Raw genomic sequence first — 27,140 nt, 5'->3', positions numbered from 1 at the left:
CGTTAATACCTACTGGTGGATCTATGAAAATATCGCTACCGACACACTCAAGTGCCCTAATAGCTTGACAGCACATAAATGATGGCTATTATTACAGCACGGAGCGGCTGAATAGAAGCACACTTGGAGAGTGTATATATCTAAGTGTACTTATATATCCCATTGACGACGTTCGTTCGTTCGTTCATCACAGATACGGCACTCTCCAATTCAAAGAGCACTAGTAAATTTACTTATACTCTACAGTCCCATAAGCTGGCCACCTGGATAAGTATTAACCAGTGGAATGAAATTTATATCGCCGTCTTAGATGATCGTATACATGTGCGTGTACTCAACGTAAGAAACGAGAACTTTAACAAGCGCAGATAACAAGGATTTGATTGTTCGAGGTCAGCACAGACTTGCATGCAGCTGAAATTGGTTCCGGGATCGTCTTAGATGCCCCAAATGCTCATGACCCTGCAGGATTATGACTGGCCACAAACTCAGTCCACAGTCATGGACGTATGATGCACCGGTATTACAAGCTTTTCGCTGTGCGAGTTGGTCATGTCGAGAATTGGGGCAGAAATTTCTGCACCTCTTATTATTGGTTGTTTTAATGTCCCTAACCCTCGTACAGATTACAAGAATCTGGGTACACATTGCCCACACCCTGTAGATAAAAATCTGTATTAACAAGGATTTCCAAAGAAATCGCCTAGATCATAGGCACCTCGTATATGTGTTATATTTAGCTAGAAGCTGGTTTCTTTATCGATTACTAATCGGTACTTCTGATCAAAGATGCTTCACTCATGATTGGTAGGTAGCTAGCTGCACATGCAGTGGTACGATAGGTTTACGGGAGGACCGGCAATTGCAACAAGATATTGGCATGTAGGTACACAAGTACGAGCTTACTCCAAAAAGAAACGAGAAAGATAATATAATGTGACGTGGAAATCGAGATCAATGGAGGATGGTCGAGACTGAAACATCCTGAAGATATTCGCTAAAGTCATTGCTAGTCGTCGAATTATTTTGCGTTTTTACTCAGGTGAGTGATGAGGCTTGGGTAAGGTGCGGAGAAGTCCCAGCAATTAAGAATTGAGAATGAGTGATACTCCATGACTCGCTGATACCCTCCTGGAATTCAACCCCGCCATCGATCATCACATTTTTACCTGATTTGCGGATCGCACTATCCTTTAGAGGGGAAAAACTCAGCACTTCTATGCGGGGTGCATAAAAATGGGGCTGAAAGATCTTCAAGTCAACCATCTGATTGGTTGGAGACTTGAATCTTAAACACAACCGAATTAGATTTCCAGTTAAACGAGCAGGAAAAGCTTGTTCTAAAGATAGCGAGCTTCAACCTCTTAAATGCGATAACTAAACAACTACATAGGACTCAATACGATCGATAGATAAATAGTTACATAGAAAAGAAATCTAAGGAAAAAGTTCTCCCAGCACTCCCTCCTGGTCTTCCCGGCTCCCCCTTTGACTTCCCGGCTCCCCCCTTGACCTATTGTCATCATATCCCCACCCCGCAATCAATCAAATACGAGGGTGTTACAAGCACTAAGTACAGTTCGCGGTGTGTTAGCTATCGGGTTTGTGCGATGGTTCTGAGCCAAAATATGAATATGGAATGTACCTGTGAGTAATAATCGTTGACCTTTGTGCAAGTCGAACCAGAGGCACAAGTTGTAGATCCAGAGTACCCAATACCACCACTAAATAATTCGCCATAATATCAGACACATATAGCCGACAGCAGGAGCGGGTGGGAAATAATTAGCTTACCATTGGCCGAACTTCGCTACAGCAGCACCAGTAGAAGCTGGAGCAGCACTAGTGACGACAGAAGCCACACTTGATGTAGAGGCAGCAGGCGCCGCCGACGACACAGCAGAGGTAACTACAGGGGTAGTGCCGGTTCCAGATCCAGTCCCAGGCCAGACTGCAGGGCCAGGAACAATGTACGTGGTGGAGGTGTCTGAGGTTATTCTAACAGAAACACCTGGATCGGACATGCTAAAAGCACCGGGAAGGCTGACGAGGTAAGAGCCTGAAGGCGACGCGGTACCGCTTCCAGTGACAGTGAGTTGTGCGCACTCTGGGTAGAATTGGGGAGTGAGTTCTTGGTGAAGAGCGAGGACTTCGTGCTGTACATGATGAGAAAGTTAATGATTAACAGTCGAAATATATAAGAAACGATCATATATGTATGTACGAACCCTAATAATATAGTTTCCAGGAGTAAGACTGGCCGGAATAGTTGTAGTCCATTTCAGCGTCTTCAAGATAATACCGTTACCCCATTCTCCCTTGTTGATGGTGCCTGACAAAAGTCCAGCCTCGTCGATTTTGAACCATACTGCACCGCTGCCATCAAAGTCCGCACAACTGGCAGGGCACTTAGCCATATATACAGTTACTGGGCCTTCAGCATGGGTCCATTGGGTCCAGACCGCAGTGATATCAGTGCCAGCTGTGATAGATCTTATTAACAACAGCCCACAGGAGTGAAGGGTTGAAGGTGGACTTCAGCTATCGGACTCGAGCTTACCTGCAATTGTCGCACTGAGTTGAGAGGTTTCACCAGCGTTGTTACATCTGATGTTCGTTCCCGTAGGAGTGAGGATGGGATCGTAGCTGCTGTATTTTCTCTGGATAGTAGACTGCCCAGTTGCAGAATTATATGGTTCCCAACTATAGTTGAATAAAGAAATTAATACTTAGTTCTTATTAATAAGAAGAAAGATATATCTATACCCCTTGTATTCAGTAGAACCAATGATGTACTTCCCGACACCACCATGCGCAGCAGCTTGAGAGGCCAAGAGCGCCAGAGCGGAAAAGATGAGAGATGCAGAAACCATCTTATTGATAATATCGAATGCTGTACGAACGTATGTGTATATGTATGGATTGATAGTTCTCAATTGATAGCTATAGGAGAAAGGAGAGTTTATCCAACTTATATAGTTTTTAGTCCAAGATTTCAGGGGAGAGTTCCCAGGATGAATAAATGAACATTCTCCACTTCTTTGGCGCGCAAGATTGAATTCCTCTGTGCAAAATAGTCATGGGGGAACAAAAAAAGCCTTTCGGACCGACGGAATAGCATCGTTGGGTTATTGCCCCTGTAAATTTGAATATCAGCTCCTATATACTTACAAATTCCAACTCTTAATTTCTGTTCAGGTACAAAGCCCTCCCTATGATATATTAACGGTTTTGCGGCCCCGGGCCGTTGGCCCTTCTTTTGTCCTTCTGGTTGTGGTTAACTAAGCCTATTTTGGGTTGGCCAAGCAAGTAGTGGAGACATCTAGGTTGTAAAATATCAGGTGTTCAAGCTTTAATAATGCTCCGAAGTGCCCCCTCGCGAGTTTCATAGTTATGCTTACTTTATGTGTAGGGTTGTATCTGCACCGTGTAACCGGGAGCTTTTAGGCTGATCTACGGCAGGGTATTAAATCTCCGGCGAATATCTCTGATTAAAGTTTTATTTCATGATGCCTTCTGATAGTTGAGTCAAGTTACTGTTAGTTCCCTTTTTTTTCTATCTGATTTGAATTATTGAGTAGGAAATTTTGATCATGCGCATGAGGATTCGTATACGTGCTTGAGTGATATCAGATCCAGAAGCTTGTTGAGTAATGAACATTTTGTTTAAACATTCCTTTGTGATATATACATATCATTATTTTGACGTCGGCCCGAGTTCCTTGGGAAAAGGAACGCATAAAGAGACAACTCTGTTGTTGATATTTGTATTAATTATCGCATATGACTTTAGTGGCCGTTGGACTCGGTGAATAATGAATGCGTTATTAATATTCACACATTTTCTGTGCGCATATTTTCGGGGCCGGAACTCGATATTCCCGTATAACAAGTATCCTTATAACGCTGGATATTTGACTTTGAAAACTTGCTTAGCTTCAAGCTCATGCTTCTTATAAGTCACATCCTTCTTTGTAAGGCAAATGAGGGACGATTTTGACAATTATATCAGGCTTCAAACCCGTGCGCAACGCTCACTAGCACCCATCGTACAGAATTATATTGCTTGATTTTTGACCGGATGTATCGGCTCTTTCATGTAAGCGTTGCATAATATAAGAGTTGACCATGTGTCTCTTTATATTACAGCATACCCCACAGTTGACATATTGTAGGTATCGGTCATTCTTGCGGAACCAAGATCCCGGGACGCCGTGTCGTACGCAATTGAGAGGAAGCCTACATGCACCTTACCCACTTGTCCTCCCTCTCTCTCCAGAGTAGCGGGTTCTAGATCCCGAGTAATGTATGCGTAGAGACGAAGATTGATAAGCTTCGACTCATGCACGTGGCACCCCAAACTCCGGAATATATACTGCCCCCGCTCTACCTTACCCCACGTCCCAACATCTTCTCTCTCCACAGAGACAATGTGTGAAGGATCTGACGGGTTTATCCGGAAAGTTTCTTTAGACCTTGGGTGCTTCTGTAATCTATTCGAGTGAGCGTTCATGCAGCTGACATAAACCTCCGCTGCACGTGGCGACGATCCACCATCCCTCAAAATACCACGTCAATGATGTCATGAACACCTTTTCTGTTTATCCCTTTCTAAAGACATCTTCTTCCATTCTTCCAAAGCTTAAGAGACAACCCTGAACCTTGGCAGGATTCTGAACGCAACCATGACGACATATCTGCGTACCGTAAATAGTAGTGAGATAAAGTGTTTAGGATCTCTCCGAAATACCCATCGCAGACTCAAACGAAAATCACGATACATACATACCCTTTTACCCAGTGCACCTTCTGAATTGATTGAAAAGAATAATCTCATAGATACCCTGTAAAAATGTCAAAGTCCGATCTCTCAAGCATAAAGTTGTCATATGCAACGCCCTCCTTAGGGATGCACCCCACGCATACGCTCCCGCTCAAGCTCTCTGCCATCTCCACAGCTGGATACCAAGGCTTCGAACTTGGCTTCGACGACCTCCTCTCTTTTGCGCGCCAATACCTTCGAAATTCAGATCTTGCCGAGGATGACTATGATAACCTGTGCAAAGCCGCTGAACACGTCAGACATCTTTGTGATGAGTTGAAACTTGAGGTACTTGTATTTCAGCCATTCTCAAATTTTGAAGGATATGCGGAGGGAACAGAGAAGCGAAAAAAGGCCTTTGACAAGGCAAGGGGATGGATGAGGATCATGGATGCGGTGGGGTGTGATATGCTTCAAGTGAGTAGTACTTGGCCCTTTGACAACATACCCGGCGCTCTATGAGACTAAGTGGGTATTATCTACTACCAGGTCGGGTCAAACGACGACCCATCCAGCATTTCCTCATTCCCCGAAGTTGCCAGAGACCTCGCGGCCCTGGCAGACTTATACCACCCCCGTCGTATCGCATACGAGAACTGGGCCTGGGGTGCCCACGTCAATACCTGGGCACATATCAATGAAGTGATAAAGCTCGCTGACCGCCCCAACCTTGGGCTCTGCCTCGACACATTCCAGACAGCTTCACTAGAATGGGGGGACCCCTGTGTTCCTTCCGGGAAGATCGAGAACGCCGACGAGACCTACAAAGCCTCGTTAAAGAAGCTTGAGAAAGAAGTGGATCCAGAAAAGATATTCTTTTTCCAGATATCGGATGCGTACCACATGGTGCCGCCGCTAGAGCGAGAGGGGGAGACCCCGCCAAGGGGGAGGTGGAGTCATGCGAGTAGACCGGTGCCGTACCAGGGCGGGTATTTACCAGTGCTAGATATGGTAGAGGCAGTTCTGAGAACGGGGTTCAGAGGTTGGTTTAGTGTAGAGGTATTTCTGGAGGAGGAGCATTCGAAAGAAATGGAAAGCGGGTTGTTGGACGGCTGGGCTAAGGAGGGCATGAAGTCTGTCAAGAGACTGCTGGAAGACGCAGAGAAGGGGATCTGAGGGGACGATGACGTGATTTTGAGCGAGTGTTCGTTAAGAGGAGTACATAGGTATGTAGACATAGGATATCTGGAAACTTTTTAATGTTGATCCTGAGTGATTGCTCGACCAGAATCACGATAACCGTACAACTTCCTCCTATCAACCTTGAGTTGTTCCCTCGCTGTATACGTAGACATACTTGGCAAATTTAATCATGCATGTTGGTAAATTTAAGACGCTGATAATAAGTACAAGTACATATAAAAATTTGATGACTAAAGCTAAAGAGGCGGGAGAGGCATGCATGTAACTAATACACAACCAAATTATACTCCGTTCCCATGTTTATTGGATGACTCCGGTACCCTTAAACCTGGTTCACCAAAAACAGAGATTGGGGACCGGCTTGGCACGAGAAAATGATTCAATGCTCAGTCTCATATCACCTAACCCCGGTGCCAAGCCGTCTCACTTTGGACCAGATTTCAAAGTTTCCGAGCCATAGGTAGCGGAGTTTCGAGAATTGAAGGGATAGTTGGCTTTCTGTGATGGTAGCCTTAACCCATCATCGATGGGCACTTCGTACGGCTGCCCTACACCACACATTCTGATAATGTTAGCTGGGAAGGGGAATGCACTGAGCTAGAATCGATTCACAGAACCCAAATTAAATACCTATGAAACTTTACCTGTCGACATGAAATTGTCCTGGTTTTCTACCGTTAAAATTCCTCGGGCCCAGTGAGATTCTTCAGATTCAATTCCAACCGGGGTGAAGCAAGCCTAGCAAACACCAAGGGCTCTCCGCTACGCCTTCTCATACTCATTCGTTATCCGTAATAACTTGGCATTCACGGAAACAATAAGACCGAACCGAATTGAATTATTTCGTGTGCAAGGGCAGAACGATCGATCTAGAGCTCCTAAGAAGTACTCCACAATTGCGTCGACAAAAGAGGTAAAGAGTCTAGACAAGCAGCAGATACAATACTTAGTAGAAGCTGACTATTATGATAGCTAACCTGGCTAGGGGGTCCCTATTCGTCAGAGTCAATTTTCGTTTCCTAGGATAGTAGCAAGGATTCATGTAGGCACAAGGAAGAAACCCTAGTGATGTATGAATGTCCTTCCACTCTGCATGCTACTTAGATTTTCAAATTAACAAAGAGTTACAGGGCGCTCGACCACCCCACAAGTAGAACTCGAGAATTTTGCTGCTAGATAAGAACATAATAAAGCTAGTAATCGTCGGGATTTGAGAAAGAACCGCAATCTTTGAAAGGTATATATCTAGGTACGCATTTCGTCTCTAGTAGTTGAACGGTGATCGTATTCGGATCGATAACTAGTCTAACAGCTCCTGGATCGCGGTTGATATCACCCACCGAATTATACACCACCGGCCAGTAGTCCGACAATGCATCAATGAGGAGGGATACATACATACGGTACTGTAGATACATTCCTCGATACCAAAGTTCTCCAAGAAGCGGCTACTTCACCGTTCTCAACCAGACCCCCACACTAAACGTCATCCATCACAGTGAACCACGAATGGCTGAATGGGGCTAGATTCTCAACTGACGAGTGAGATTCCATGATTTCTTGCGCACAGTGCACCCCCATGTGCCACCCCGCAGAATCACCGACATACCACCGAGATAACTTGTATGTGATCTGGTATTTTATGCTTGTCTCCCCCGCCATCCTTCCCCACAAAAACAGCATTGATCTTTCCCCGCAAATATGTAGATGCTTGTAGTTTACTTACCCTCGGTATAATCCTCACGAACTGAAGGGTCGATCCCGGCGTGTTGCCTTGGCGTGCGTGAGCGGGTAGCAACCGTTACACCTACTAATCCTGGTAGTACCTACTGCGGGTTTCATAACGTTAACTCTTGCCTCAGGTATTCCAACTATTCGTACGGTGCTCTGTAGATATATCGAACTTTTCACTGATCCTCATAGGACCTTAATGCTGAGACCACGCTTTCGCTGACACCTCGTTTATTACCACTAGAGCATATTACTAGTAAGCCGTGCCGTTTCCGGAAGGCGGGAAGGGTTCGGGAGTTTAGCAGTCGTTGGGCTCGATATGGAAGCTACCAAAAAGGCATGCGAAGAGTTACCGAATCCAGGATCGAAAACGGGGTGATCTTGGAAACGTACTTCTTATCGATACAAAAACCATCACGCGATGAATAACTTTTTCTTGAAAAGCAAAAGAAACAACGATTTCCATCATCATTACTACTTCTGTAAATCGTTAGTCGGGGAGCTGTCCGGCCAAGCTGCGGATAACTTCGGTTGCTTTATGGTACATGTACTTTACGAGCACTGGTACGTACTCTGCTGGTAGGGGAGACTCGGTAGCTGAGGCGATAGGCCAGTTATGATGGCATGGCTAATTGGTCCGTCGTAAGATGCATGTACGATTCGGGTGAGAGTTTTTGGATGGTATCCAGAGCGGCGAGAGATACAGAGAGGTACACACCCCGGCTCAGCAGGGTGGATTTAGATATCATTCCAGGGCGGGCGGTTTAACATGCCAACCTTGGGCTCAACCCAGCGATCCCGCTATGCTGTGTATGTACCCCGCAAAGATAGCTTGGACGAGAACGGCATGAAGTGAAAGCCCTTCATAAAGGATAGTCGCCCCTGGGTTTTTTTTTCTCTCCTTTCCATCATCACCTTCTTTGCACACTACTCTTCAACAATCATGAGCACCAATTTTGGTATTGAAGACCAAGGCTCACGGTCTGGCTCGGCCTCGAAAAGCAACGAGGCTTCGATACGCGAGGATGCTAGATCGGTCCCTACCATTCGGGATGACGCGTCGGCGCAAGAGACTTCTGAGACACCAACGGTGTGGATGTGGGTTTTGACGTTTGTCGCTGGTATCAGTGGTGTAAGTTTCTTTCTCCCAGTCCGCCGGCATTGCGCCAGTAACTATCGCCAGCATAGTATCGCAAGCTGACAGAGAAAAATTGTAGCTACTTTTTGGATATGACACCGGGTATTTAATTCTTCCGAATAACAATAGTCCGGATAGTTGGGTGGAAAAAGCTAATAGCGCCCATGCAGAGTCATTTCCGGCGCCCTCGTAGTGATCGGCAGTGACCTCGGCCCTGCCGAGCTCTCGAATCAGCAGAAGGAGTTCATCACCGCTGCCACCTCCCTCGGCGCACTCCTGGCGGGGATTGTGGCCGGTGCGCTCGCAGATCAGATTGGTAGGAAATGGGTTGTTGCAATTGCGGATGTGGTGTTTATCGTCGGGGCGATCATGCAGGCGCTCTCTGGGAGTGTGTGGTTGATGGTTGCTGGGTGAGCTGACTTCCGTTTTTTATGGTCTTTGGTTGGTTACTGACGAGCGTATGTAGACGATTTGTTATTGGTATAGGTGTAGGATTAGCAAGCTTGATAGTTCCGTTGTATCTTGCTGAGCTTTCACCGGTAAGTGGATTAAATCTATCTGCTAAATATTGGTATATCAAATCCGGTTTCTAATCTAGTACGGTGTTTGTCATAGGCCAATTACCGCGGGCGAATGATCATCATCAACGTCCTCTTCATCACATTTGGTCAGGTTGTTGCCTATGCTATCGGCGCAGGTCTTACACATGTACACGGCGGCTGGCGCATAATGGTAGGTATCGGCGCTGTTCCGGCTGCTGCCCAGTTTGTCATACTGTACTGGCTTCCTGAAAGCCCTCGTTACTGTATGTACCTCCCCGCCCCGGGTAGTTATGAGCTTCTCGCTAACATAAGTGATGCCGAAAGTGATCCGGAAAGGTATTGAAGGGCAGGCAAAGACCATCTTGTCACAGATTTATAAAGGTGCCTCCGATAGAGACTTGGATGAGAAAGTGGCATATATCAAAGAATTCACTGAGGACAGAAGGCCTGGAACAGCTTCGCAGAAGGCATGGAGCGACTTCAAGAGTCTTTACACTGTGCCATCCAATTTGAGGGCGTTGATTATTGCGTGTGGATTGCAGGGAATTCAGGTTCGCTATACATATACCTACTATAAGGAATGCCAGCAAGTGCTAATGTGTTAATATTATAGCAATTCTCCGGGTTTAATTCATTGATGTATTTCTCCGCCACCATCTTCAAGAGTGTCGGCTTCGAGAACCCTACAGCCGTCAGTCTCATTGTTGCCGGTACAAACTTTGTCATGACCGTAAGCACCCCCCCCTTTTCCTAACATCACCAACGAAAGCTCACGCAGTTCCTCCACTAGTGCGTTACCTTCCTCGTCGTCGATCGCATAGGTCGCCGCCGAGTCCTCATCGGCACCCTCTGGGGTTGTGCCGCCGGCCTCACAATCTGCGCCATCGCGTTCCACTACCTCCCCCGCAACGACGCCGGGGATGTCATTGGCGGCGGCGGCAACCGCTGGGCCATTCTCATCCTCGCCTCTCAGATCATCTATGTGATGTTCTACGCTCTCGGTATTGGCAACATTGCATGGGTCGGCCAGAGCGAAGTATTCCCATACAACGTGCGAGGATACGGAACAGGCATGGCAACCGCTACCAACTGGGGTGCGAATCTTATCTTGGGATCGACGTTCTTGACTATGATGGACAAGATGACCCCTAGTGGGGCATTCGGGTTCTATGCGATCCTGTGCTTCCTGGGATGGCTGTTTGTCATCTTCCTGTACCCGGATCTGAGTGGATTTACGTTGGAGGAGGTGGCGGAGATATTGGGCAAGAGCTTTGGTATAAAGGAGAGTAGGCGGAGGAGGAAGGAATTGAGGAGGTTAGGGCAGGAGGAACTGAGGAGGAGAGAGGAGGCATTGAGGGAGAAGGTTTAATATGGCACTGGCGTTTGGTCCCGGAGTGACTATACCACAGTGAGTTATGACTACTACGATTGTGATGTCTTACCTGTATATATAATGTTTGGAACCTTCTCTGTAAAATCTAATAATCAAACTTTTTATTATCTAACTGCCCTTCTATCAAACTTCCGTAGCACTAGAGACACCATATATGTTTTGTTGTTTTACTAGGTAGCAGCAGACCCTGAATATATCAATGCTCCAGAATAAATTCTGTCCACGGAATATATGGCGGGCGAGCTAGCCTCATCACTCCAAGAAGCGTGATATTGTCCCACTTCTGTACACAACTTCGCTTTTAACCCGAACCGCCGTACCATGACAACCAGGAAATCTCCGCTCCCGAGACGGGCCGAAATCCACAGACACCAACACCGGATCACCAGCACGAAAACGACTACATACGAAATTTCTAGTCCGCCGCCGCCGCCGCCGCCGCCGCGCTGGGCTCCTGGGGGGGGGAATGGATTCAGGCTTCGGGGCATCTATTTGCTAACAGTGCATCTTGGCGAGGAGACCAAGACTGCGGAGACGGTTTTTTCCACGAGAGTTAATCATGGATTCTCACTCGGCTTTTCGGACGAGCCGGAGTGGGGGTGGGGGTGGGAGTGGCCCGGAGGAGTGTTACGGGGGGGGTAACGCTGGTTAACCCGGGCGGTGGGACACGCCGTGGAGTTGCCTAGCTAGCATATGTATACGTAGGCTGCTCTCAATTGTGTTTGATTGCATATATAATCAGGTGCAGACGTTGGTCCGGAGGTGGACTCCGGTGAAGGGCGCTTTTTGGGATGGTAGGATGGGAGTAAGATGCGTTTAATTGCGGTTTAGAGAGGTGGGGCTGGAGTGCCATGGCTTATAGAGTGGTTGTTGTTGTTGGTGGTGGTGGTGGTGGTTTTTTGGGGGGGGGGGGGGGGGGGGAGGGGTGTTTCTGAAGAGATCGGGGGATCCGGAGCCTAGCCCTTTGGGGGTTCCGGGTTAAGAACGTATAGCAGTTCTGGCTGGCTGGGTTTTGTGCTTTGTTTACAGAAGAAACTTTACTTCTTGTAATGGATCAAACTTTCGACTGTTCTAGCTCCGGGGCAGTGGCCGTACTGAGGGGTGTATCTGTTCACATTATACTAGCTTGACAAGCACCAACATCACACTCTGCAGTGCTATCTGGGCCGGGCCGGCGAGCGCAAAATATGGCGTTCTGCTTATAATTAGGCCATCTCGCATGCTGAAAGATCGAGGGTCGGAATTCCACGGGGTAAGTACGCAGAAAACCGGCGGCATCAGGGATTGTCGCTTTTGAATTGGACCACAACTGGTATTTAGGTTGGATTTGTTATGCCCTCCCCTTCAATGTTATGGTTGCTTCACTGGGTTTCTATCACGATCATGCCGGGTATGGTTGGGTGCTGGGCTGTCGCTGTAAACCATTTCCGGTGGTCGTGCGGTTTACGCTCTTGATTGGCACCTTGTATGGTCCCTGACAGGGAAAACAGTAGGAAGTACGGTCAGTCGTGCACCGTCGCTTGACGAATACTGACTGCCACTTGACGAACAGGGATTCCAAGTATGGCAAGAAACAGTCAAGCGACAGCCAAGCTGCGAGATGTCCAGTCGTTTTAACGTCTATTGGCCCAAAGTCCCCTGTTCGTCAAGTGGCAGGCAGTATTCGTCAAGCGACGGTGAACGGCCGTGTAGTATATATGTAATTCAGCAAACCGAGGCCATGTTTGCCGTGCAGCTTTCAAAGACGGCGCCACAACTCCAGTACCTGACAAAACTTGCATTTCCTTGTATGTAGAATCTCGAGCAATAGTATTCGCCCCCCCTCCCTCACGATCACTCCCAGACCACCACCACCACCACCACCACCGGCCCTCGCCATTCCAACCCCCCAGTACCCCCCCCTCCCCCTCCCTCGATCGCAGTCCCCCGTCACCCCGTCACCCCGTCACCCCGTCACCCCGTCACCCCGTCACCCCGTCACCCCGTCACCCCGTCACCCCAGAAGCCGCCCAGCAATCATTGGCACGCCCAAAGCAGCATCCCCAGGCGAGACGCGTTCCCCTCGCAGCAACGCAACGCGTAAATTGAAAGTTGCCTCTTGGCACGCACCACCTCTCTTCTTCTTCTTCTTCTTCTTCTTCTTCTTCTTCTTCTTCCTCTTCTTCTTTGTTTCACATTCTTTTACCCCAGACAGACGCTCTCTCTCTCAACCTCTCTCAACCTCAACGCCAACGCCAACGCCAACTCCAACTGCAACAGTCCTTACCACGAGCCAACACACGAAATGGCAGGCACCGAGGCGCACAAGGTCCTCAGGCAGGAGCTCAAGGAGTGGGAACGCGCGTTTGCGGACGCGAATGGCGGCAGGAAGCCGACGCGGGAGGAGATCAAGAGGGACAAAGTGATTGGTTAGTGATTGACTGGATGTTTGGAGAGAAATGCCTTGGAGATATGGGGAGAGTGGAGGGACATTGGATATGAAAACAATGGCTAACAAGAACGGTCTACAGCTGCGAAATACACCGAATACTACAAGATCCAGCCCTCCTCCAAAGCGCCAAAATCAAAGTCCTCACAATCCGCCGACCCCCCAAAACCCTCAAGGTTCACCACCACCACGCCCACCGCAATCCCCTACGACCCCACGAACCCCTTCGCCGCCGGCCCCGGCCCCTCCCCCAGCAGCAGCAGCGTAAAGTCCACAACCACAACAATCCCCTCCCGCCCCACAACCTCCACCTCCGTCTCCACCTCCATCTTCCGCACCCCCTCAAAGCCCTCCCAGCTCCACAAAGACCTCTACGACTCCCCGCTCTCCACCCGCGGCCGCCGCCTCTTCGGAAACCGCATCCGCGACTCCGTCGGCCCAACCCCGCAGAAGACCGGAAAGGTCCTCGGCATCTTCGAGTCCTTTGGCGCCGCCGCCGACGCCGACGACACCGCCGCCACCCCCTCGCACAAGCGCACGCTGCGGCCCTCGCCCAGAAAGGCGGGCGCTAACGCCGCTTCGCCGGCCCTCTCGACGCCGCGAAAGCGCAAAGCGGGGGAGATGGGTACCCCGAAGACGCCGGGGACGAAGAAGACGCCCGGCACGCAGCGCGATGTGTTTTCGACGCCGGCGTTCCTGCGCCGCTCGTTCATTGGGTCGTTGGAAGAGAGCCCGGCGGTGGTGGGGCCAAGGAGGCGGCCGCTGGTCAAGGGGCTGAGTGAGATGGTGAAGGAGCTGAAGAGGCTGGAGGATGATGCGCATCGTGACGATGAGGAGGCGATGCGCGAGATGGAGCGCGAGATGGAGGGCGCGGGGGCGGAGGCGCCGGTCAAGAAGAGGGTGCTGGAGGTGGAGGTGCCCGTGGAGGTGGAGGTGGAGGAGAATGATCCGGAGACGGGGCTGCCGCCGTTGCCGGAGGGGGCGTGGAGGGAGGAGCAGCGGGTGGAGGAGGAGGAGAGCGGGGATGAGAAGGAGGATAGGACACGGAAGTGGAAGAAGAAGGGGCTGAAGAGGCAGCATAGGCGCGTTATCAGTATGTTTCCCCCTCTCTCCCTTTCACTATTATTATACATACTCATGCTAATAAACCACCCAGTGCGCCCCGTCGCCAAAACTACAGCATCGCTAGTAGACGACGACGCCCCGCCGCCCCCCAACCCTGAAGACGCGGAGCTCCCGGGCGCAGGGTATTCAGACGAGGACCTGTCGGACCTGGATAACCTGCCCGACGAGCCGGTGAAGAAGGCGGTCGCTGTGCCCGTCGTCGAGAGGAAGGCGAGGAAGATCTCGGAGAAGGCGCATGCGAATTATAGGAGGGTGAATATTAGGGGGAGCAAGGGCGCCAAGGCGGCGAATGGAAGGACGGGGAGGTTTAAGGGGAAGAAGCGGTAGAGCGTGGGAGGAGAAGGGGAGGGAAAGGAGGAAAAAGGGGGGGGGGGGGGGGGAAGGACTGTGCACATGTAGCTATATTATATGTATTCGCTGCACGGTGTAATGTTGGGTTCGTTTTAGTCGGTGGTTTGGTGTTTGTTCGCTGGTTCAGTAGCTCGAGGTCTTGTGTATCAATAGTTAATTGGCTACTGGGGGTTTTGGGAGTAGTCCGGGGTTGGAATATAGTTAATTGCGGAAGTCTTGACCTTCTTTTGTGACTGACGGAACTGCTTTTTCTCTTCTTTTTTTTTTTACCCTAGAGGAATTTTGAGTGTTTCTCCTTTCGTGATAAAGTGTCGAGTATATACTGGCGTATCCTAACCTGATAACGGAGCATCCAAAAACAAACTCACCTCTAGCTGTTGACCTGTTCCTTGTGAAAACCACAGCCGGAGTAGTGAGTAGTAAGTTAAGCTCTCTTTTGTAAGTATGCCAGCTGGGAATAATAATAATAATAATAAAAATTTGTTGCGGGGAAGACTTTTCGCATGTGTAGTTTACTGCAATCCCTAACATAGACCCTACATATTCCAACCGGCGTGTCAATATCAATAGCATTATACCATATAACCACACACACAGACCTACACATATACACATATACATCGTTGTGAAGAAACAAAATAATTTCAGTCACAGCCCCCCCTGGTTCGAAAACATGATCGAGTGAGAGTTCATGATGAAAGGAATCCTGTGGTTGGCCGGTGGGAGTGAGAGGCGGGATATGTTACCCGCTGGTGTATGCCGTTTTCCCAGACCCTAGGACTCGCATGCATATACTCTAGTGGCACTTGTCTGGTACTGTAGAGTTGTAACTGAACACAGAACAGACCATGAACGGTCAATGACCACGTGCACCATAATTAACCGCCTGGCCTCCCTGTCGATAAGGGACAGCAGTGATGGAGGAACGGGTACGCGGTCGGTTGCGATGAGACGATATATAGCTGGCGTTATGGTGGGTTGGTTTAATTAAATAGCTGGGTAGACTCCTCCGTCCTTTGTAATAAATTCACAACCACCATAAAACTCACACAACCATCTCACCACTACATCGCCAGCTCAACACCTCAACACCTCAACACCGGTATTCTACTTGCTGTCTATTACTTCAATTCAGAACTTTTGTTTCCGCTAACTACATAGTAAGTAGAGGCCCTAATAGTACATGCCAAACTTTTTTCCTTCCCCCCCCCCCCCCCCAATTAGCCAGTAAACTAACTACCTGCCAAATTCCGGCTTGTAAGCTCTGATGCCCTCACGCATAAATTCGCGCAGCGCCATTGTCGCATAAGTACTGGTACCTAAACAGAGCTTTAGCACGACTGCTGTTTTTTCTTCCCCGTCTCCGGCTGTGGTAGTAGTGGTGGCGGTGGTATCTCCCTTTTGCTCCCCCTTCTCCTTCGCCATCAACACCTCCAAATCCGTGGCCACAACCTGCTCTAGCCCTCTGCACCCCTTCACCTCTACCTCACACCTATCCCCTAAAAAGCTAGCAACAACACACCTATAACTCCCTGGCAAGCTAAACTCCTTCACCCCCCTCTTCATCTGCAATGGATCCAAGCCATGAGGTGCCATAACGCTCTTGTACACCTCCAACAATTCGTTCTGCGGATATAGCACGTCCCAGCCAGGGGTGGGCAGGACTATGTCGCGGATACTCCATTGGCCGCTGGAAGCTTCGGTGGCGGACAGGGCGCGGGCGCGCTGGAATGTCCCGGCGCGGCGGCCGTTGCGGCCAGTGGCGGTGGGGGCGTGGACGACGACTTCGCCGTTCTGGTCCACCTCCATTTCATCGGGGGTGCCCTCAGTGGTTGGGGCGGGGGCATCGCCGTCCTGCGGAATAAGCACCAAGTCCCCCGGCAGCACCTGCATCCCCATTCGTACACGGGCACTCGCAACATGGTTCCACACGTAGCTCTGCAGGGCGTGGACATACATTGTCTTGAGCGCTCTCGGGATCGTGCCCAGGGCAGCGCAGTAGTCTGTTGACGCTGGTTTGGCAGCAAAGTAGTGGAGGATGGCGCTTTCGGCGGAGTACTTGTAGGGGATGAGATTCGCGGCTTTGGCGTAGTCTTTGGAGTTGAAAGCGGCGATGGCGGTGGCGCGGGAGATGTCATCTCGATTGTTGTTCGTGTTCTCGGAGGAGGACTCGGGGGAGTCGGGGGAGGGGAGCAGGGCGGCATCGTAGTGCAATATCTGCCCGACGGCGCCGTGCCAGTCGCCGCTCAGCAATTTCACGCCAACCTCCCACGTCCCCACGCTGTAGCTCCCAAACCGCTGCAGCCCAAAATAGTTGACGAACCCACCCTTCCTCACGCGGTCCACAACCTCCTCCACAACCTCCTTCAGCGGCCGGGTCTCCCCCGCAGCAACAGCACACTCCCGCAGTGTAATCACAAACTCGTTCCCGCCCAGATCACCCAGCTCCAGCCCATGCGTCTTGTACTCAAAGTTCCCCACCCGCGTCCCCGCATGCAGTGCTCCGGCCCCTTCCCTGTTAAGTCGGGCAAGCCGCGCAGCGTCGACACGGTACACGGAGCACCGCTGCACCGTCACTGCGCGCTTATCCTTTGTCCCCGCGAACCCAATCTGGCCCTGTGCGCCATTTCGCAGGCCAAGCAGCTTCTGCACGATCTTGACGGCGTGCATGGTATCTTTATTCTCCTTGTACAGCAGAAAATGACAAAAGTCACCGCCGCGGTCCGCGGCCTTGGTTGCAGGAGCCTTCTGTCGTGCGCCGCCACGGTTACCGCGATGCTGGCGCGGGTTGCGGGATGAGGCTGTGGACGGCTTGATTGTAATTTGGTTCTCGTTGTCGCCGGTGAGAGTTGTTGTCTCTAGTTTGGAGGAGAAGAGGCGGCGGACGAGGGCGTGCAGGGTCGAGCGCGCGTCTTTGGCGGCGATGGCGGGGGTCGTGAGGGTCGTGGTTGGGAGCTCGACGGGGGTGGGGGCGGACAGGATGGCGCGGTAGAGGGTGACGCAGGAGGAGGCGATCTCGGGGGTTATGAGGCTTGAGAGCGCGGTGAAGTCGTCGGCGCTGAGCTGTGGTGGAGGTTAGTATTGTTGCGAAAGCTGCGGGGGAGAGGGGGGCATACCTCGAACGCCGCTGCCTCCGCCGCTTTCGCCGCCTTCGAAGCAGCGGCTATGGCCGCAGTAGAAGTGGGCTCTGGTATATGCGGCGCCGGCGGAGCTGCAGGTGCGAGTCTCGGCTTCTCATTCCCTGCGGGCTGTCCGTCCACCGTGAGCTTTGTTAAATGTACCACATTGCCCTCTTCGTCGATTTCATTGACTAGGAAATCTGTATATCTATTCTCTCCCAGCATCACCAGTCAGCCTCTGTTCCCTCGAGACTACCTCAATTCCCCCCCAATTCCCCAATTCCCCAATTCCCCACTATCCCAATTCCCAATCCCCCCAATCTCCCCAATTCCCCACTACCTCTACCCCAATGCCCACTACCTCTACCCCAATTCCTCACCAAGTAGCCCACATACCTCTGTTTCAATATCCCACTCCACCCACGGATCTCCGCATCAATATACTCCGTAATGCCCACTGCGTGCTCCAGCTCAACCTGTGAAATAGTCTCTGTCTGCGGAACTGCTTCTGTAGTTGCAGCAACGGCGACATCGACAGTGACGGGGGTGACAGGGTCAAGGTCGAGTTTGAGGCGTTTTGCGGGCGGCGGCGTTATAGCACGTGGTGGGGGTGTTGAGTCTGACATTTTTGGTGGGTATTGTGGGGTTGTGGTTGTAAGAAATTATGGATGGAGGGTTGTCTTGGATGGGAATGGATGGGACCCTGCAGCGGATTCGATTGAGATTGGGATTGGCTGGGCCGGGTAAAGCTGAGGGGTCTTCAAATAGTTGGATTGATTATTCGCTACCTAGATTATTAGTCCTGGGCGTCAGTCACATCAGTCGGTCATGTCAGGTGGTGCGGGCCTGGGAATGTGCTTCTGGAGCGGAGTAATACTAATACCAACCAATTGACTTGACTTCATGGGAAAGAGCAAAAATAAGGGTACATATTCAGAGCGCGGATGGGACCGAGATGGAGTTCTAGGATCGTTGCAGTGATTGATTGGCCGGCTAAATGAACTTGGTCTTGACTTGATCTTTGTGATCCTGAGAAAACCTCGAGTGTAAAAGTTTAGTGCAAGATGGACTTCTATGTTGGTGATAGTAAGGTAAAGGGTAGTTAGGCTCGTCCTCAACCCTCCTGCTTCCATCCTTCTAGGGAGGTCCTTTGTGGACGCTCTCAGGGATACATGTAGGTACAGGACACAGGCAAAATCAACGAAAAAGATTTCTGTAGCCCCCCCAGCCTGGGGTACATAGGAAATATTCTTCTGTATCTTGCTAGCAAACTATTAACAATTAAAAAAACATTTCTTAGCCCCCAACCTGGAGTACATAGGAAATGTTAAGCTGATGAATCAGCCGGGAATCGAACCCGGGTCGGGCGCAAACTTGTTTGGCAAGCGCCCGTGATACCACTACACCACTGAATCGTGCTTATAGGGTTCTTTTTAATTATATGTAAAGTAGTAATATATCTCAGTTTTACCAACTCCTCCTTGTCTAATCCAATTGCAGCCAAACCATCAACTCCGACGCCGATAAAATATAGAACCTCCGCTCATAAGATAAAGTAAAGAAAACGAAAGGACAAGATGAGGGGAGGAAAGAATGCGGAGTTTAAAAAATAAAATAAAAAAATGCAGCGTTAAAAGAATGCAGTGTTAAAAAGAATGCGGAGAGCTATAATAATGCAGCGTAAAAAGAAAAGACCGGTAAAGAAACGACAAAAAAAAGAAAGCAGAGCTACCTAGGGGACACGATATTCACAAACCCCGCCAAAACTTAAAACTCCGCCAATCCCGGTCCATCCCTACCAACATGCTTGCCATGAAAGCCCAGCCCGACAGCTGTCTCCATCTCCGCTCTCGCAACCTCACTCAGATCCCGTGCGTCTAGGACCAGCAGGTAGCTCCTCTTGGCACGCCCGTCGAGTACTACAGTCAGCAGCACGCCGTCATCTTCTGCTGCGTCTGGGGCCGGCGAGGGTACGAATATGCACTCGCCGGGGGTGTGTGCGTGTTCTTCCCATATCTTTGTGGTGTGGGTTTTGGAATCGTACTTGACGATACCGTCGAGGAGGGTGGATTTACATCTGTTGAGGAGGCCATATGTAAATCTATCAAAACAAGTTAATACTACAAGTTTATCATGTTTAATATGGGATACAAACCTATGTGGTAGCGTGACAAAGTTCGGATTGATTGTAGGCAGCTCCATCCCTAGCTCTTTTCCCTCTTCCCATACCTTCACAGCGCCACTCCCACTGCTCCCCGTATCCATTCTCCACCTAGTAAGCACCGCCCGCCCCTTCTCCACCCACTCCCACGCAGACTTCTCATCCCCCTTCAGGTTACTGACGTAAAACTTCTTCAGCACATCCATATCCCCATACACCGGCACCTCTGCGACAATCTCTTCCCCTTCCTCCCATGCATTTACGGTATGGAATGCAAAGAAAGCTTCGCCGGGATGTGATGATACGACACCCCTCCTGCTATCGGTGCGGTCAATCACGTACCACATGTTTCGTTTCCGAGGATCATAGGGTTCCAGTGCATCCATGATATTGCGGTGATACAGCATCTTGATGCCCCCACAAGCGTAGTGTGATCCCCAGACGCAGATCACCACATATCGTGGGGTGAGGAAAAAGGAGTGGATATATGCTCCCGGTGCATCCGTGATTGTGGCTAGTATATCGGTTTTGCCCGTGTCTTTAGCCACTTTGAAGATACGGTATATAGGTTTATGCCCGAGAGTGAGGTTGTAGTTGAAGACATCACCGGTCACTGGGCATGTCCGTGAATGTGATGCCGACAGTGGACCAGAAAGGTCAGGGTGTAGGACAGCTTGCCTTGCCAGGCCGACTGGTTCAAGGGTTTCTGGATCCAGTCGTTGCACTGCTGCGGCATCAGTCTTGATATACAGACTCCGGCCTTTTTCGTCTGCTGGGTATCCTGGGTAATCTGTGGACACGGTGACAGAGATGTTCACGCCATCAGGTGTTTTTACTTCGGGCCTTGGGGCGAATGTGGCCACGAACTTTCGAAAGAAGCTTTGACATGGATCACGCTGAGCAAACGAGAAGCCAGAAGGTATCTTTCCAGTTTCACGGATGCCTTGGAGGACTCCGTCACATGTGTGGCGGGAGTTATAGAGCACTTTCTTTGGTGATATCAGGTTGAAACGATGGGTTTGGGCAAAGGCATCGAACCAATGAGACATGCTTATTTCTACTCCTTTATCGGTGGTGGTTTTGTATCCTCCTGGTCCTGTACGGTAGAGAACCCCACTGGAGAAGTATTGTTAGTAAAGGCTTTACATAGCTATAAAGTATAGTGAAACTAGAGGAGAGTTCTTACAGAGCATATTCGGGGATTTCCCCAGTAACCTTCAGTTCGATTGGTGTTCTCTCCTCATGGAATACTTCAAACTTCATCTGATATCAGCAATCATATTGATCAAAAGGAAAAAGAAAGTTAAGATAGCAGTAAAAAAAACTTACGCCCTCAGAATTCGGCCAATCATTAAAACTTTCCTTCTCGGTTTCACTCGATATCGGAATTTTATCTGTCATGGCAGTGGGGGTCCTTGATGCTGTACGTGTACTAGATCTAGTAGCAAACATTCTAAACCTTCGTTTATTCCCCGACGCCGCTGGGTCTTCGCTAATCTCGGGTATTGGTTTTCGAGACCTCTGCTTTTTCTTAAAGAGTCGGGAGATTATTGAGGAAGGCATCGTGGAATTGAAGAGGTGAAACTTTCTCTGCTGATAGAAGTGAGGGCTGTGATGAACTTTCTATGTATGTAGTTAAAGGTCACGATTTTTTTTCTTTCGTTAATCAGTAGGTACGAGTGCCGGATCGGATGAAAGAGTACCATAGCTAGTTCTCTATATAAGGCACACGCACCCAACTCCTATCCTCTACTTGGCTTTCTCCTCCGACGTTCGTTTAAAAGGCGAGTTTTCTCGTTATCGACGTTACAGTTGAGCCGCCCCCGAAAGAAGAGGCGAAAGGTTTCCGTCCCCTTTGGGGAATTTTAATCGAAGGATCAGACAGAATGTAACTTTCTCCCGGTAGGTAGATAGATGCGCGGGAACCACTGCAAAGAAGTAGAAAAAAACAAGGGTTCCCAGCTCATAAACGGCTTTAGGGCACCAGTTACGGTAGTTGGTTATGGCCTGAACTTCCTATGGTTCGCAATTTGATAGAAAAACCTTCAACCCTGAAGAATTTCTATTGGGGGGAGAGCTAGGGATACAAAAGCCGTCTCCATGGAGCCCGATGCACCCATTGAATGTCAAAACACACGCTAGCAGTAATGGGGTAATTAGATTTGTGAGGGAATGTTCTTCGATTGCTCGATATCAGAAGACAGACCGGATCTGATAGGATCAGTTTGTGTTGAAACGTAACGTACGGATCTAACACCTTCATTTGTTGTTGATTGTGGCAAGCCACTTGACGCCTGGACTGCCAATCAGCCATTGATATCTATTCGTGATCAATTCACGTGGCTCGATATAACTAGAATTTCTCTGTGATTGCATGTACACATATAGAGCTTAGCCGTCTATTCATTCTGCAATTGTAGGTTATGATGATGGTGATGATGATGATAAATCTCTCTGCTTAAAAGAACCAGCGAATGTGCTGGCCAAAGTGCTGGTGGAACAAAGTTGAGCCATCAATACTGCTGCCAATTCCCGCGAATGCACACCGCTGATTGGGTAATTAAGCGAGAAAGGAACCAGGGCTTCGGGAAAAAACACATTTTAATAAGATCTTCGCATCCGCCAGCCAATGAAATGCACGCACAAGCGAACGTTACATACCTTACTATTGCTCAAACAGACATCGTGAAATTAACGGACCGCGGATCTGAGTGCGGAGTGCTAAGCCCCACATATGTGACCTTAAGTGCCTTCTACCTTTCGGCAAGCCGAACGAACAGAACAACAACAGAACAACAACAGAACAACAGATGCTATTGGCAGTGTCCCCCACCTCCCAATTCGACGAGTCTGTCTTATTAGGCTTCGGGAATATTGCTGCTTTCTGACCGTTCAGATTGGACCCTTTTTTATTCCTGTGTCACGACCATGCAGAGCAGTCCTCGTGCACTGCGCACAAGGAAGCCAGGTCCACGTCCTTGCAACTTGTTTAGGAATTTCCTAGATACGTCAAAACCTTATCCTAGTTTTTTTCGAATTGCGGGGGGGGGGGGGGGGGGAGGAAGGCCATGTCGATCCTCAAAAGAGAATATTCAACGCCATACAGCCAGCCACTCATCTTATGTTCCGTGAACCACCAAACTATAGCTACCATATCCAACGGTGATCACATTTAGGAAATCATGTCCGAACAAAATTCTCTATCCAACGGTATGCACATCAACCCCCCCCCCCCCCCCCCCCAGATCCCGATGATATCACATTCCCAGCGATTGGCGACGATGACTGGGGCGATAAGTTCTGCCCCCGCATGAAGCCGAGTGAGCAGTTATGATTCCTTAGCGACCAGCTAGCTGGTTAGCTGGAGACCCCACTATACCGGAAAAAGGTATTCTTCCCCTCGAGCCACCAAATCGCGCAATCCAGCTCCCCGCGTGGGCTTTGGGTAACACGACGTCAAGTATCAAAGTGCAGGATTCCTCGCTTGCTCGTCTCATGATATTGAATCGATAGGCACGCACATATCGAGGGATGGGGCCGTTCTCATGACTGGGTTCAACAAAGACCAATCGAATGGGAATTTACGGAGAATGCTGATGATGAGAGGGCACAAATCAAATACTACCCGTGGAGATTTCAATAGAACACCATGGTCTCGAGTCTGGCTTGATGACCGGTAAAGCAAGCTGTTCTGACGACCGTATCTACGACGCGGATTTTTTTTTTGAGCCTGTCCTACAACCCCGTGCTACGTCCTTAGTTGGAGCTGAAGAACGATACAGAAAAAGAAAACATGAGAAAGAAAAAAAATGTGCTTCGGGGACGTCGCGTTGAACTGGGTGCTGCCACATACATAGGCAATAGAGGAGACTACTAAGCAATATCGATGGTGTCAGGCACTCTAGTGCACGCTGCTTACGTTCAGTCTATGTAGGAGAGACTGATCACCTTGTTTCTCGATACGGCCAAAACAGACGAGATAAACGAGCGCTTTGAACAGTGCATGCCTCATGGTTGGAATCTCAATTCTGCGAGTGACTTACGGTGATTAAACACGAAAAACACGCTCGAAGCCTAACCAAGAAAAACAAGAATAGTCCCCCACGCTTCTAGAACCATGAGATCTCTCTGGAGTCGAGTCTAAGCTTGGATCGAAACCCATACCGCCACTGGGCCCTTCTTACGTACTCATAGTTCTGAATTCGAGTAATCAATGCAAGCCAGGCGAGGCTGCACTTCGCTTCTCCGTTTCTAGGGCATCACATGAAAAGTAAATGAATAACCGAGGGCCTATATTTAAGCTTTCTCTGATCTCGAGGCAATTAGGGATGTTGGAAGTGCGATCACAGGCAACAATAGCTCCTCACAGGAAAGTACATGTACCTACGTACAACGCCAACATTATAGGGAGCAACATGTATTCAGTACCGCCACCAGAGGTTTTGCCTTGGCCCGTTTTAAGCGGGTTGGGTTTCTGTGTAACGGACGGTAGGATCTACAATTATCGTCAGTCAGAACTAAGTAAGAACGCTGGGTTTGAGTTACGCTTATGAAACCCTGCTTCAAAACCTTGCTTTTTCAACAGTCGCGTTTTGATATCGGGCAGGCTTAGCTTCTGTGTCTTAAATTGAAGCTGTGAATATTGCACTTCAACGTATTCCAAGGTCAAGTAAACCAGACCCGCTTGTGAAAATAATGGTATCATAGAGAAAACAATGGTACCATAGATCATGCCGTCTTATAGGATATGTGGTGCGTGCCCTCAATATTAATGTGTGGTTATTGGATGCCCTCCCTCTTCCTTCCATCTTTCCTTCCCACATTCCCACCTTTCTTTTCCTATTATTTTTGGGGTTGAAATAAAACAGTCAAGATAATTGTGGGTTTTCCTGGACTACACGTAGCTATAATGATGTATCTGTCTCAATTAATGAAAGTAATCAATCAATCAATCAATGTATCTGTCTCCCTCAGAGCTGTTCTACCAGCTTGTATAAGGCAAACTAGGAACTCTTTACAATTAAATGGGATTACTATTTACACAGGATGGGAGGGGAGGGGGAAGGCGCATATGATATAATTTTTATTTATCAATACTGTATCTCCTGTGTATCTAATATGTACTGCCCTTAATTCTGCGAACCTACTAGCCCTCTGATTGGCCAAGAGCGGAACCTAACCCTGACCTCTGCGTGGCAACGGGCTCAAATGCCACGGAATGTCAAATTCAACTGCGGCTTTATACTGGGGGGTATTGCGCACTATTATCAAAATAAAAAAATACCCCAAGCGGTACGTTTTGGGTGGTTATAGTATCTCTTCTTTCATACACAAAAAAAGAACAAAAAGTACTGTGCGGTTCCGGGACGAACTGGCACTACTCCCACCCCTGGGTCGAACCCTGGCCTTCTGTGATCGAAAGCAGGGCTAAACCTCGCGGTGTTCTTTGGCGAGGGCTAAACCGTTAGACCACTCGCCCATGTGTGTTGGTGGCTAGAAACGACATTTGTGCGCCAAGGATGGTTGGCTAGTATAGGATGAACTAAGAGAGATATTTTGCAACACATGATTCATGGATGATCACTCGCCAGCGAGACAGATAAACATAACTGATTAATTACTTCATTAATTGACAGATAAACATAAGAATGGGAGTGAGAAGTCCTGAGTTCAGCTACAATTAAGCCATTACTAAGGCTGTCAGAAAGAAGTGGGTGTTGCCTGCTTATATAAAAAGGGGCTAGCTATGGATCGAGAAGCTATGGTGGGTAGGCGTGTAAACTTCGGCGTTTGCAGCCAATCAATCTATATAAATTGGGAGATCTACTCCCATAATGGTACTAGCGCCTAGCCTAATGGTGGAATTTTCTCTAATTCCCATACAAAAAAAGTTCCTCTGAAGTTGACACACCCACCCTTTATGCCTTCTCGCGCCATAGACTCTAGTAAAAGAGAAAAAAATTGATTTTGCCCTGATTGGGATTTGAACCCAACTTTCCCTCACAGCTCTTTCATCTATATACTGATTTCTAGGCACACTATCAAGGGCATGTATCTCATTGAGGTTTGGTAGATTATAAACCTATTCCAGATAGCTAGATAGGCGAGACGGCATGGATTGTTCGCGCAACACCTGGCCCTAGCCCCTATCAGATCTCTTACTTTTGAAGTCCCCGCAATGTCTAATGCCAAGGCGGTTTAGGCATCCATTTTTTCTTTGTTTTCTTTCTGAATTCATTTCCCGCAGATGATGGCAACCATCCCAGAGACCAACTCTCAAACCCTCTTTCGATATTTATCGTAGCCAGGCAATACTATCCCTCCTCCTCTATTTGAGTGAGCTGGCTTAGTCCTGTAACCCCGTCATACACTTGAAATAGCCAATCTCTGGAAATCTAATCTCCATCTCAGCTATCCATGCACCTCATCTTCGTTTCCACCGCCACCAATCTCATGGTACTAACGAGTAACGATGAGGAGGTCATAACGGCCATAGGGGAACGGTGATGGAGGATCTATATTTGTGTAAAAGCTATCTAGACAGGTGAGGTTATGTCGGAGTCGTACATGCGTTGATACTGATGAACGGCCTGGGAGACGGACACTGGGCGGTCATCCTCATACACAGTCTTATGGGCTGCTAGCGAACTTGAATCCTTAGATAGGTTCTTGCCGGTTTAACTATCCCGTCTGCGTGGTTTCGTTGTGTGGAGACATTGTAAGTTGAGTATGAGCTGAATGAAATTTTGGATATCAACGAATCCTATCAACTCGATGAACTTAACTTCGTTCATCGGGGAGGGAATAAAAAATAAAGTTAATCTTATCGGTGGTCCAAAAGGCTGACAGGCAAGCCAGACTCTGAGCTGGTGACTCCTTGACTTTTTTTGGTGTCCATTGCGAGATGGCCGTACGCTTGTGTGCTGTAATTTCACCGATAAAGGGGCTTTATAGGAGTAAAAGTTAGGATGAGCACGTTCTTATGGCTGTCCGGATCCATCAATGCTTTGGTGTCAGCAGAGGAGTCTAAATATTTCTTGGTCCTGTCAGTATTTACTAAGGGTGTCAATTGGGCACTAGTGTCTAGCCATTAATAAATATAGAAGGGCGGTCTTTAATTCTCGGGGCTCCTTCCCAAGATCTTATCGATTCGTCAAAACTTGCTTCTCTCCTAGATGGAGGCTGTG

General features: G+C 48.9%; 6 protein-coding genes across 6 annotated transcripts; 3 read left to right on the top strand and 3 right to left on the bottom strand.

The window, feature by feature from the left end:
* Positions 1–1,790: 1,790 nt before the first annotated feature.
* Positions 1,791–2,873, bottom strand: H6S33_012165 (uncharacterized protein; the record flags this gene model as incomplete). Its single annotated transcript, XM_044843546.1, has 4 exons — positions 1,791–2,156; positions 2,229–2,482; positions 2,561–2,703; positions 2,767–2,873. The coding sequence occupies 4 exons, from the start codon at positions 2,871–2,873 to the stop codon at positions 1,791–1,793; spliced, it is 870 nt and encodes a 289-aa protein (XP_044695833.1).
* A 1,979-nt stretch (positions 2,874–4,852) lies between these two features.
* Positions 4,853–5,938, top strand: H6S33_012164 (uncharacterized protein; the record flags this gene model as incomplete). The annotated part of the gene is made up of 2 exons (XM_044843545.1): positions 4,853–5,239; positions 5,312–5,938. 2 exons carry the CDS (start codon positions 4,853–4,855, stop codon positions 5,936–5,938), a joined length of 1,014 nt encoding a protein of 337 aa, XP_044695832.1.
* A 2,701-nt stretch (positions 5,939–8,639) lies between these two features.
* H6S33_012163 (uncharacterized protein) lies at positions 8,640–10,745 on the top strand (the record flags this gene model as incomplete). The annotated part of the gene is made up of 8 exons (XM_044843544.1): positions 8,640–8,828; positions 8,914–8,936; positions 9,005–9,244; positions 9,301–9,373; positions 9,450–9,639; positions 9,701–9,927; positions 9,990–10,106; positions 10,167–10,745. 8 exons carry the CDS (start codon positions 8,640–8,642, stop codon positions 10,743–10,745), a joined length of 1,638 nt encoding a protein of 545 aa, XP_044695831.1.
* A 2,308-nt stretch (positions 10,746–13,053) lies between these two features.
* On the top strand, positions 13,054–14,649 carry H6S33_012162 (uncharacterized protein; the record flags this gene model as incomplete). The annotated part of the gene is made up of 3 exons (XM_044843543.1): positions 13,054–13,177; positions 13,280–14,290; positions 14,354–14,649. The coding sequence occupies 3 exons, from the start codon at positions 13,054–13,056 to the stop codon at positions 14,647–14,649; spliced, it is 1,431 nt and encodes a 476-aa protein (XP_044695830.1).
* A 1,260-nt stretch (positions 14,650–15,909) lies between these two features.
* On the bottom strand, positions 15,910–18,418 carry H6S33_012161 (uncharacterized protein; the record flags this gene model as incomplete). The annotated part of the gene is made up of 3 exons (XM_044843542.1): positions 15,910–17,736; positions 17,790–18,000; positions 18,189–18,418. The coding sequence occupies 3 exons, from the start codon at positions 18,416–18,418 to the stop codon at positions 15,910–15,912; spliced, it is 2,268 nt and encodes a 755-aa protein (XP_044695829.1).
* A 1,141-nt stretch (positions 18,419–19,559) lies between these two features.
* On the bottom strand, positions 19,560–21,516 carry H6S33_012160 (uncharacterized protein; the record flags this gene model as incomplete). The annotated part of the gene is made up of 4 exons (XM_044843541.1): positions 19,560–19,893; positions 19,948–21,069; positions 21,140–21,210; positions 21,283–21,516. 4 exons carry the CDS (start codon positions 21,514–21,516, stop codon positions 19,560–19,562), a joined length of 1,761 nt encoding a protein of 586 aa, XP_044695828.1.
* Between the last annotated feature and the right edge of the window lie 5,624 nt (positions 21,517–27,140).

The sequence above is a fragment of the Morchella sextelata genome, assembly GCF_020137385.1.
Source record: "Morchella sextelata strain SCLS chromosome Unknown scls_7, whole genome shotgun sequence".
NCBI lineage: Eukaryota > Fungi > Ascomycota > Pezizomycetes > Pezizales > Morchellaceae > Morchella > Morchella sextelata.
This window is presented reverse-complemented; position numbering and strand designations above follow the sequence as displayed.